This window comes from Falco naumanni, chromosome 2 (genome assembly GCF_017639655.2).
Source record: "Falco naumanni isolate bFalNau1 chromosome 2, bFalNau1.pat, whole genome shotgun sequence".
Classification (NCBI taxonomy): Eukaryota; Metazoa; Chordata; class Aves; order Falconiformes; family Falconidae; genus Falco; species Falco naumanni.
Genome location: NC_054055.1, coordinates 56,930,682 through 56,942,738, shown reverse-complemented (window position 1 = coordinate 56,942,738; position 12,057 = coordinate 56,930,682). Strand labels below are relative to the sequence as shown.

The 12,057-nt window shown below is 40.4% G+C and overlaps 1 protein-coding gene across 1 annotated transcript in view; it reads right to left on the bottom strand.

Annotated features, from left to right (window-relative positions):
* Positions 1-11,938, bottom strand: part of DNAJC3 (DnaJ heat shock protein family (Hsp40) member C3) — a 31,280-nt gene extending 19,342 nt beyond the window's left edge. Inside the window, exons 1-4 of the mRNA XM_040584396.1 lie at positions 11,767-11,938; positions 6,412-6,522; positions 3,353-3,477; positions 2,237-2,311 (exon numbers count right to left, since the gene is read on the bottom strand). Coding sequence (XP_040440330.1) covers positions 2,237-2,311; positions 3,353-3,477; positions 6,412-6,522; positions 11,767-11,848 — 393 coding nt within the window. The 5' untranslated portion in view covers positions 11,849-11,938. The remainder of the gene's footprint in view (positions 1-2,236; positions 2,312-3,352; positions 3,478-6,411; positions 6,523-11,766) is intronic.
* Positions 11,939-12,057: the final 119 nt, after the last annotated feature.

Here is a 12,057-nt window from a genome sequence, read left to right as displayed (position 1 = left end):
GTAAAACACACAATTTCAGGTATTCAAGTCCACAGCTACATTCTAGTCTAAAAGCTACTGAGATGCTACTGGAATTTCTTTGCATCATATCTGCCCTAGTAGCAGAAGGCACTTTCAAGATACAACTGGTTCCTCTTGTCTTCTTGACCTCCAACTTAAAATATGAGTCAAAGCTTCCTGGTACCTCCTATTTGCCTTGCTCCTACCACTTCTGGCAGCAAAGATAGGCTCTGGATGTAAAGTCTTGAAATCATCTAGAAAGCTATTAAATCCCTAATAGCCTTCCTCCTCCTCTTGTCCCCTCTCATTTACCAAAAAAACCCCAAAGAAACACAGACTATTAATACATTTCACAGTATTGTGACTAGACTTAATACAAACATACTGTCAGAGTATACTAGGTATTTTAGACACACAGAGAACCGGTAGAATACTCACATTGACTATCTGAAAGATTTTGAAGAAAACAAGGGAGACCTCTCAAAGTAGTATGTATTCTGCTTAAAAGATTTAAGGTAAGTAAGACAACTTAATCCCTCCCCTGTTTGAATAAGTTAACCTATTACAAAGTATTACTTTAATATTGGATTGTTTCTTTGAATATACTACACAAGTGAAAATTGTGCTCTTCAAAACAGACTGCTTGCCATATTCTTTAAGTACATGAGCAATAACATTCACAGAATCAAGGAAACTGGAATTAAGAATTAGGACCAATATTGTATCTTCATAAATAAGCTTCTGAGAAGAAACATTATTCCACCTCAGATTTAGAACTTGACTGAAATTGACTGACAAAGGCAGCAATCTAAATTTTTGCAGCTGGTTTGAAAAAAGGGCAAGCTACTGGACAGTTGACTAGAAATGCTTCTCCATCCATATGAAGCATTAAGCAATACTTCAACAAAGACTTAACTGCAAAGAGATATACACACAAAGTCAGAATCAACACTGACATCACATTAATTGCTATTGCAGCAACTATGTCCTGAGTTAATCAGACCTGAACGACATTCTCCCACATTTGCAAACAGCAGGGCTGCATTGCCATCAGACGTGCAACAGCAGAACACACTCCTAAAACACTTACTTAGGAAGCAGCAGCAGCCAGAGAAGCCATGCCTATATGGATTTCAGAATAAGGTACTGCAGCTTTACTACAGGCACAAAGACTGCTCGGTGCATTTACACCTGCAAGAGCTGTTCCTCCCAACTGCCCTGCAGAGTGTACAATATAACTGCTCTCTGACATACATACTCACTAGTAAGATTTCCATTAAACATCTGTGACCTGCAAGGCAGAACTGTTTTTTCCATCACACTCTTCAACGAAAGCCAGTAAGACAGCATCAGTTACACTTGCAAATTCTGTTTATTTTGGCATAAGGAACATGCAAGCTGTTCAAACTAGCAACTTTTAAAAGTAAGCAAGAATAAGAAAGGATCTTATTTGTTTTCATGCTTACAGAAGTTTTGTGCAAAAGAGAGGGAGTAGTTTCACATATTCTCTCCCAGAACAGAATTCTGGGGTTAGATTAGTGTATTTTTGCAGCACAGCTGAAATGGACAAAATATCCAGCAAACAAAAAAACAACCCAAGCAAGTTTTAGGTGGTTAAGATCCAACTGTGTTTGTAAAGAAACTGTGGGCACTTGCAGAACACAGAGAGAAAGTATTGTCAATGCATTCGTGAAATATGGAGAACTCTGCAGGTGAGAAGACATACAGATGCATGCCACTGACGCACACTGATTTTAACAGCCCAGTGACTAAATTCAGAGCCCAGGATCCTTTTGCAATCAGTGAAGAGAGACAGAAACCTTCGAAGGTTGATCCATGAGGCCCCTAGTGATTTCCCAGGGGGACCAGAATATATTGATGTAAAGCAGCATTCAATTGTGTAATCCGAGTCCCTTGTCACTTATCCTTTCTTTCTGAATGAAGACTCTTCCCTAGTGTAGGCACCATCAAGCGGAGATCATGAAGTGCCAGGCACACACAAAAAAAACTTTCTGAAGTGCTATGCTACTTCATGCAACACCTTCTGATTTCATCTTCTGCACTGCACTGCCACTTTATTAGTCATTTATTCATACAAGGTAGCTTGGCTACCATACCTTTAAAGAACAGGAAAGACATACACATTCACTCTAGAGCATCAGAGTCAGGATGAGACCTTGGCTCAGAACTCAACCTTAAAAGCAGTGATGTAGTTCAACTTAGGCCTCCAACGTACCACATTTTTAAAGTCATCCTCTGCTTCATCAAATTTTCCTTGCTTCAGCAGTAAGTGTCCTCTCTGTAATCTCGCCTGAAACATAAGATAATTTCTTTTGATACAAATTGCAATCCAGCAAAGTATGAACACAAGCTTCAGTTTTCTTTCACAGGAAAAAAATTTCATTTTACTACAGCTAACAAGCTGAAACACAGAACACAACACCCGTTCTTATCTTCTCAAACTGACAATGTTCTTATGAGGGCTTTTTGATGGTAAAGGATCACTCTGCACCAGAAATAAGGGGCAAGAAGCAGCCACAGTTTTTATTAGCAGCTGCAACTCATAGAAAGAACTCATTTGAAGAGTTGCACAAACTGAGTGTTAAACTTACACCATTTTCCTGATTGTAACTACTTATAGATTTTAAGAAATTGGCAGAAACAAACAATAACCATATCCACATATAATTCTTCCACTGAACTTTCAGAATAAAAGCTATGTAAACAAGTTAATGATTTAGAAGAATTTATTATAAGAATATTTTCATACAACCATGAATTTAACAGTTGCTCCTTCATTCTAAGCTATAAAGGATGTGCCACTGTCCATGGAAAAGGGAGAGAAGAGAAGACTCCAGCACCAGTCTCCCAACTAGCGATGCAGTCCCCACACATAGTACACAGAAGTGAGAAAGGGGTAAGTAAATCAGAACTTCCAACAATCCTATAGGAAGGTAGTGAGATTAGGACAGTTCCCGCAGAGAAGAGATGCCTCAAATCAAATACCAATTAAGACAGAAGAAAAACAGAGACATCTGCGCACTCTCTTCCCCCAGCCTCTCTCAGAGGGCATAGCCTTGGTGACTGAAAGAAGTCACAAGCAAGAGAAGGAAAGTGTTTAGCACAAATCCACGAGGAACATGAACTTAATAAAACTACTATTAGTTGCTAGAGTAACTGATTATAGACTGTCCTCAGCATAGTTGCTAATTCACACACATACACTATTGTTATTATTTTATCCTATTTAAAGCCTGAGTGATATCATACTTTCTATTGAGCAAAGTCTTTTACAGTTTGAAACAGGGTATTTTTTTATGCTTGAACAATTTTCAATTCCAGTAATACTTACTGATGTGAAGTCCTGCTTTAATTCAACCACTTTACTTAAATCACGAATTGCTGCTTTAGATTTGCCCATGGCTAAGTACACTGTGGCTCTTCTGTAATAAGCAATGTAGTTATCAGAGTCTCCCTCTGCAAGTGAACAAACAATGATCAGAATACTATCTCAAGGTAATAGAAACTTTGGGTACAGCGACACTGTAATGACTAAAAATATATTATCTGACTTTTAAGGCACTGGGAAAAATGATATTTATCAAACATAATATTTGTAACATTATTCAAGCAGTATTTTCTATGCAGTTTGAGTATTTAACAATAAAGATTACAGAAACTATGTAAATGCCAAGTAATTAAAGAGTACTGAAGGTGAAATATGTACATGTTTTTCAGCTTTGTACAGGAAAACAGCCACTACATACTAGAGCTTTACCTCCAGCTGCAAGCCTACATTTGAAAACATGCCAATTTGTCATTCTCCATCCCATCCATCATACAGTATGCAAGCAAATAATCCCAAAATGACCAATGTGTTATTCCAATGTCATCACAGACACATAAACACTTTACATCACCCACTGAAATAGCAGCAACTTCTTTCTTTAAAGTGGGCACCAACATCCCCCTCTCAACAGCAGACAAATGCACGTACATTATAAAAACCTGAAGGCTAAGGCCCACACATTCCATGTTGTCTGCTGGTCAAACTTCCAAGATCCAGAAATTTTAACACTCTCTAGGCTAGTACATATATGTACACCCTTACAGTAAGTAGTCTCTGAAACCAAGAAGAATTTTCTTAATATTCTTCTCTATGCAGTATTTCAAAGAAACTGATGACAGTTACTGTGAGCTCTCAAGCAAAAGAAACTTAGACCATCAAAACAGTGTCTTCTACTGCATGTGGCTAAGTTTTTTACTGTGCTAATAAGAAAAAAAAATTAAAAAATCATCTATTCAGAATTTGTAGACAAGTATATCTGAGAAAGAAAACAAGTATTTCTCATTCTCACTTCATCTGATGTTAAAGTAGAACTTTAAAATAAATGGAACAAATAGCAATGCCAAAAATCTTATGATCAGTAATCAAGCTTCATAGCTAGCCACCTCCATTACCAAAGCACTAGTTCAGTTCTCACTAGAAAAGGTATCCACACCCTTCCTCTAAAATGCTTTGGCTGTGGAAATGCTAATGTCCATAACTGAAATTTAATAGTAACTCCCATGCTGTATGCCACCTTGTATGCCAGCATTATAGGCATCAAGTAAATTCAAATGTTACTATCTTTAACAAGTATTAAGTCCTACTGCATACAACTTAAACGTGTAGAGTAAGCATAAATCAACAGCTGAAATTAAGGAACTTTATTAATACACAAAAGATGAAAGATCTAACCCCAAAAAAAACATTCCAGCACCAGATAATGATCTTTCTGACAGAGAGTATGGTTTTGCCTCAGCTCCCTTGTAACAGTAGTGAACAGCAATTGACATTTACCCAGAGAGACTGTATAAGCCAGCAACTTAATGAGATTGAAGAATTGAAAATTCTTTCAATGAAGAGAGAGAAAAAGGACAGTAACTTTCTTCTATTTTAGAAGTTTTTTGCAAAAAAGAAAAATAGGCCTGCTGAGGCAAGACAAGGATCTGTAATGATGCAGTACAGGCAAAAAAGGATTAGAGAAATTTCTTCTCCCCTCCTCTACAAACACAGTAGGCAAATTGTGCTTAAAATCTTTTCAAAGAAGCAAAATACGAAGAAGAAGGTCTGATGGAAGCTGAGGCAATCAGGCTCAAATCAACGTCCAACTAAGAATCCCATCAAGGTCACAACAAAGCCGGTCACACTGCACTTCTACCAGCTGCTTGAGCACTGCTGGCAAAGCACAGGGTTTCACCCCATGCAGGCACTGCTCATGTCACCTCACACCACTGCTGCCTTTGCACCACCAGCAGCATTCGCATGGCCACAGACTGAACTGGACTTTTCACCAAACCCAAATTAAAGCTTGCCAACTTGCTGAGATCCCACAGGAATGCTTTGGCAGTAACACACAAGGCAAAAGGAGTAACAGACCACCTCTTGGTGGAATGACGAGTTTCCATAGCACAGACAAAAGAGGAAGTTCCTCCTTCCACTCCCTTTTACATAAAGGAACCTGATCTTACAGAACTTACAGAAAATATGAACTCTGAATCAGCAGATATTTCACTTACATTATCACTATGAGACCAAGGCATGAAAAGTCGCAATAGTATGACTCATTAACGTGTAACACCTTGGTATTATTCTTCTCACAGAGGAAATGATGCACTTATACACACTATAACAGAGTCCAACAACTTAAAAAACAAAAAAAAACCCCATGCAATTGAGAAATTGTAGTGTTAATGGACATGGCTCTTGGGTGGGGCTGTCTCCACATTTCAATTAAAGGATTTTAACCTGTAAAGTTGCGTTAAAATTTATAGACATTTAACTCCTCTGTTTGTTGAAAATGCAGAACACCAAAACAAGAACTCACTCACTAGCTGACTGTAAGAGAGGGACAGTTAATATGCTCTTCACTACCAGTTTAGTATCTCAAACCTGTAGCATCAGTTTCACTGAGGTATCACCCATTTCAAGATTTAATAAATAAAAAAGAGACTATTTTAAATGTTGAATTTTTTTATCCACGCTGGATAAATCAACCTTTCAAAGACATACTTCAAAAAACTTTATAAAGATGAAATCTAATCTTGATGGGATTAGCTACAGGGAATACCTCAAATGACACCACAGTCAAATATAATTGCTTTGATATAGCTGGCTACAGCTAGCTTGCTGAACAGCAATGACTTATTGGACTTAGAGTTTCTTTTATCAAAACCAAAGCATAAATATTCTACTGCATCTCTGCTGGGTCCTGTCCAAACTGCTGTATAAAGGTGCCCCAACTTCTGTGACTCATGGAACACAATTTACAAGAAAATGGGTTAATTATGAAGCAAATAGTAGGGGGAAAAAAAACAAACCCACCCAAAGGTATTTCAGCACAAGAGTCACCTTCCTGAGATACATACCTATAGCCGCATGAAAGTGAGACAAAGCATCTGCTAGCTGTCCAGCAGCCAATAACTTCTTTCCCATTTCAAGTTGTTTTTCCACTTCTGCATTTATTCCACATTCAGCTCCTTAAAGAAAAACAAAAAGATCAAGGTTCTGAATGACGAGTTTGATTATACCAAATGTATACAGTCATAATACATGTATCACACAGTTCTTGATGCAGAGGCAGAAGTCACATCTTCCTGTACTAAAACAACCTAAGGCCTAACACAAGACACATCTGCCCTGTTCCAAAAAGAAGTCAAAATAAATAAACACTGTAAAGCACCACATTGCAAGGCGGCACCAAACATGCATCTCTATTCCTGTCTATATATTCAGTAACATACCTTTGCACATCAAGCTTTATACATCAACTATAAATACAGTTTGACAAAATACATTTTTAAGTGGGCTTTCAATTTCAAAAGAATCTGGAAAAACACTCCTAATGCACCCACAGCAAATATAAAAAGGCTAAGTTAAATTTCATTACCCTACTGGTAACTTAGGACTCAATTGAGAGCTGTTAGGTACTTCAGAGATTGGCTTCTGATCTACCACACTTTTGTCTCATCTTTATAACTTCCAAGGCAAAATGTTTCTTAAGCACATTTATTTTGACATAAATAATTAAAATTCTCACCCCCTTGTCATTTAACCAGTAGTATGAAAATCATACTAAAGTGGTATGCTTTCAAAGTGCCAATTGTAGTTTAAAGCTAATAAATTGCTGCTGGTCAACCAACAGGGAAAGACTATTGTTGAGAGGAAATGAGCAGCTGCGTGCAAATACATGCTGTACATCTATTAATTTGGCCACAGAGGTTTTTCATTTGTACTGCTTCTGGCATTCTTCAAATCAGGACAGAATTTCCCTACAACTTACCAGTTTATAACTGTTCAAACTTCCATGATATAACCAGTTTTCTTTCACTACAAGCATACCCCTATGCATAAATTTAAGCAAGGCAATATATTAAAATTCTGAACAAGTAAATTACATTGTTTTCTAAACAACGAACTACAATTACTAAGAATCAATTTCTTCCGCTTAGGTTTTGTATTGAGCTAATTCAGATAGGCACTGAAAGGTGATTAAATAACAGAGTTTGTAATGAAAGAACAGTAATTTCTGATCACCAGGTCATCAAGATTTCCGAACTAGGACCTCTCAGCACCTGGGATCTTAATTTAATTTTCCTTTCCTATGCAGTAATATAGTTCACAATTCTTTTAATTCCACATTGTAAGAAAATCATTGAGCTGTCTATACTAAAATGAACAAAATGCCCTCTGTATCCACTGGAAACCAAGCTCCACCTGCTAAAAGTTTGACAATAATTCATCAAACTGGGCTGCAATTCAATTTCTTTATAACAATGACAGCAAACAAATTCCTTTAATTATGAAAATTACTATAAAATAAGCTTCAAATTTCCAGTCAGTCATTTTTTTGTTTAAGTAGATGAAGTTAAAATAGTAATTACTTATCATATAGTCAATTTGGAGATCTTATTAAACAGTGAATTTTAAAATCCATTCTAGGTATGTACAGCTCTGAATAAAATATAAATAGCTCCACTGTAGTGGAAAAGTTTTCTTGACAGTAAATTTTTTTTCACAAGCAGTATTCTACTTCAAGATAGCTTTTATGTGAATGTCCAGCTTTCCGAAAAATGGACGTTCTTTTACCATTTTGTTTCTTCTCTAGCTTAAAGCTTTGATCACTGCGTAGTCCAATGTCCTCTAAAATAACAAAGCAAGCATTGGGGAAAAAAAACAAACAAACAACCAAACCAACAGCACAACACAACAAAAAACCAACGCAAAAATGGAAAAACCATGACAAATTTCCCTGGTTTTGGAAGTATGTATACTAGCAACAAATCAGGTATCAAACCATAAACAGAATGAAGTATTTAAGGTGAGGTAAAACAAACCAAAGAGTCCTAAGTTCCATCCCTTCTGTCTCTCCCCACGTATCAATATATGAAATCTTTCAAAACTTGTCAGTTTGAAATGGCATCCTAGAAGTGGGCTGCAAATTACTCTTTGATGAACCTTCCATCCACCTAAACGTGGCATTCAATTTTCAGTCTCATGCATCTGAAGGAGTTCCTTGTTTCACAGTTTAGTCACATCAGGATAACTTCAAGAATAGATTTTTCACAGTAAGGTGTATCTATACAATTCAGTGCCTTTCATACATATTGTTCAGCACAGTTTTAAAGTTACACAATACTCTAGGCAGGAGAGCCATCTTTTTCCTTGAAAATAATGAAAATAAAGGAAATTAGAAAGGTGACCAGTAGTAGTAAACAAGTAAGTAATAAGAGCAGAAGCAACAAAGATAGAGAAATAAGGCAAGCTGTGAAGGACTGTAGGTTCCCTGCAGAACAAGACTAATTATACCAGACATATATTAAAACTTGGCTCTGCATGCTGCTGAACATCATAAATTGATGCGGGAACCTCCAGAAGCAGCCTATATAGTCAGGGTAACCCTGATGAAAAGTGACATTCACTGTAACTACTCAGGAACACTAGACTCTGACCTGATAGTTGGGCTATTTATTCATACAGATCTATTGCTTATTCATTTTCTGGCTGTAGGCAAACAATTGCTCTAAATAAACCATGCCACAGTAAACATTTAAAAACCATTAACGTACTCACAGGAGTCTAAGGACCCAAATTCTATGTAACTTTTTTGGGTATCTATTCACTCTCTGGTCTGGGAATGAACACAAGGATTCAAGTTTAACCAGAGGAAAAACCAAACCAACCCCACAGAGCTCCTTCCCACAGTCATTAGTGAACTGGATGCCAAAGGCCCAGCACTACAGCTGAAGAAGCTTTGTATGCTCCAGCAAGAAACTATATTTATGCCAGAGATACACAAGTATACTCTCCATTTTTAAAACTTCCAAGTATTTTAATTTGAGTATTATTTCTAAAGCCTGTCTAATTGTTATCTCTTCACCAAGGACCTCAGACAACCACACATAAGAGCCCCAGCTATCAAATAAAGTCAGATATTCTGGATAAATTCAGAGTGTGTAGTCCTAGCACTGGTGCAAGAGTGGAAGAGTCAGAAAAACCAAACAAACCAACCAAAACACCCAAACTACTCATAAGTAAGAACTGGTACCAGCCCTGACAAATCGAAGCCAGCCAGAAGGCACGGGAAAGATTAGCAGGTGCAGCTAACCTGTTTTTCCAGTTAAATACACTCACGTCAAAAATTGTAACTTCCTGGTAGGAATTTTGTTTTATTAGAAACACTGGTGCTAATATGTGGGTACTTAAGTATACAAACTTAAACTATATCCTCAAATAACCAATCACATCCACAGTGTAAAAAGCTTAAGAAAGCCCTCCAACTTCAGAATAGTTTCATGATTTTACATTTGTCTACACGCTCCTCTTTTTCCCCTGCAGAATTTCCACCAACTTTTTTTTTTTTAAAAATCTTGTTCCCAAGATGGGTGTCAGGACCATGAAAATAAATAGAATTAGTTCTGTGTACCAGAAACAGAGTTGTTTCAATTACAAAAGAAACATGTATGTCACTAATCTTAATTAGTTATGTGAACTTTTTTTGTTTTTTTAAACACACAAAAACACAATAGAGCTTGATGATTGTCTTGTCACCTGAGTGTCAGATCCTGCTTTGGGAGCATTTTTTTATCAGAATGACCCTATTTTTAGCCTAATAAGTTATACTTGCTGTTACTTTTAAACAGGTTTGGGTTTTGCTTTAATGTGTGATTGCATCTTTGTGAACTGAAATCAAGTAAATATACCCTAAAAGAGGAATGTGGCTTTGGTAAGTCCACATGTCCATTAAACCATATACCTGAAATAGGCTGGCAACTCCAAATAAAGAAACCTCATCAGGAACATCACTGCCACAATCCTGGGGCGAGGGGGGGTGGGGGGGGGGAGGAAGAGGAAGTATACTTTGACCACAATTATTATTTTTCCTCTAACACTACCAGAATACACATCCAAAAAGCAATTCCACACCACAGTATGTATTTTTACTCTACACAGCATCTTTGCCACAGTATGTTCCTGTTGCCACTTGGCCAGCTGGAGTATTCGCTAGTTTAGTGCAATTGAATTTCTAATGTCAAGCTCAGGTCAGTCTGAAGTCTACAGACTTTGATTACTGACAGCTTCAGTTCCACTTCACACTGCCACTGCTAGTTACAGAATGTTCCTCAGGTGAAACTCTGACTACATGTGCAACCATATAACCAAGATACAAATTTAACAGGAGCCTGTGAATACAAGTTTGGTCACACAGGTGTTGCTGACAGTGTACTCTGAAAGTAAACACACCACACAAAGTGCAGATAAACTTCTCTGCTGAACTTCAAATACTAACGGTGAGGAAAAAAAACCCACTAAAACAAAAAAAAACACCAGAACAAAACAAAAACAAATGCAACACAACTGTCAAAAGCCTTAGTGAATTTGAAGGTTTGGCACTAATAATGTCTGTGGCTGAAGAAGACCACTGAAAAAGCCTTTAAAATCGGGAACCGCACAGAATTCATACAGAAGTGAGAAACTCCAAGGCCAGTACAGAACTGGCCAATGCCGTCACACAGGTGCACTGGAGGATGCCACCACATTTTCAAGACTTCACAGCAGCTGGCACCCTATCAGAAGGCCAAAGAAAACTAAGCACACACCAAGCCACCTCCAACAGCACCGCCAGGAATTCAGGTAAAACCAAACAGGTTACAAGCGGCGACGGTGCCCTCATTACGCACCTTTCGCAACAGCCTCAATGAGGCGGCGGCTCCTAGCCCCTTCACACCCTTGCCGGAAATACTGCCCCGCTCAGGCCGTCCGGCGGGAGCTGCCCCGCCGCCATGGCGCTGGCGGCACCGGGGCCTCCCCCCGGCCCGGCCCGGCCGGCTCAGGCCGCCGGCTCCCCGCGGGCAGGCCGCAGCCCCGCCGGGTGCGCTCCGCTCTCCACCGGCACCTCGGCCCGGCCACGCCGGCTGCCCCACGGCCCAGGCGGCCACCCCAACACCCTTAGCGGCGCGACCGCCGACGAGAGCACGGCAGGAGGGAGGACGGCCAGGCACCGACTCGCCCTGGTCAGGCACCGCTGCGGGCCCGACGGCAGCCCCCGCCTCAGGCTCACTCGCCTTACACCCCGACGGGCCGCGGAGCACCGCGGCCACCGCCACCGCCCCCACACACCCCCGAGCCGGCCCGCAGCCCGCCGCGCCCCCCTCACCAACCCCACGCACGGCCCCGACAGCACGGCACCCCCTGGAGGAGCGGGCACCCCCGCCGGCCCTCACCCTGGTACTGCAGGTCGAAAAGCACGAGCAGTAAGGGCAGCGCGGAGCCCAGGCGGCCGGCGGAGGCCGCGGGAGACACCATCGCCGCCGCCCCCCCGACGCCTGCGGCGACAGTGGCAGCGCCCCGGGCCAACGGCTCCAACTTCTCCGGGGTGGGTCGTGGGCGCCCCTGATTGGCCACGCCGCGCACGCCCGCCCCTCGCGCTCGCCGAACACCGCCCTGAGCGGCGGGGGGGCGGGGCGGGGCGGGGCAGGGCGCGCTCCGCGCCTGCGCGCCGCCGGGCCGGGCCG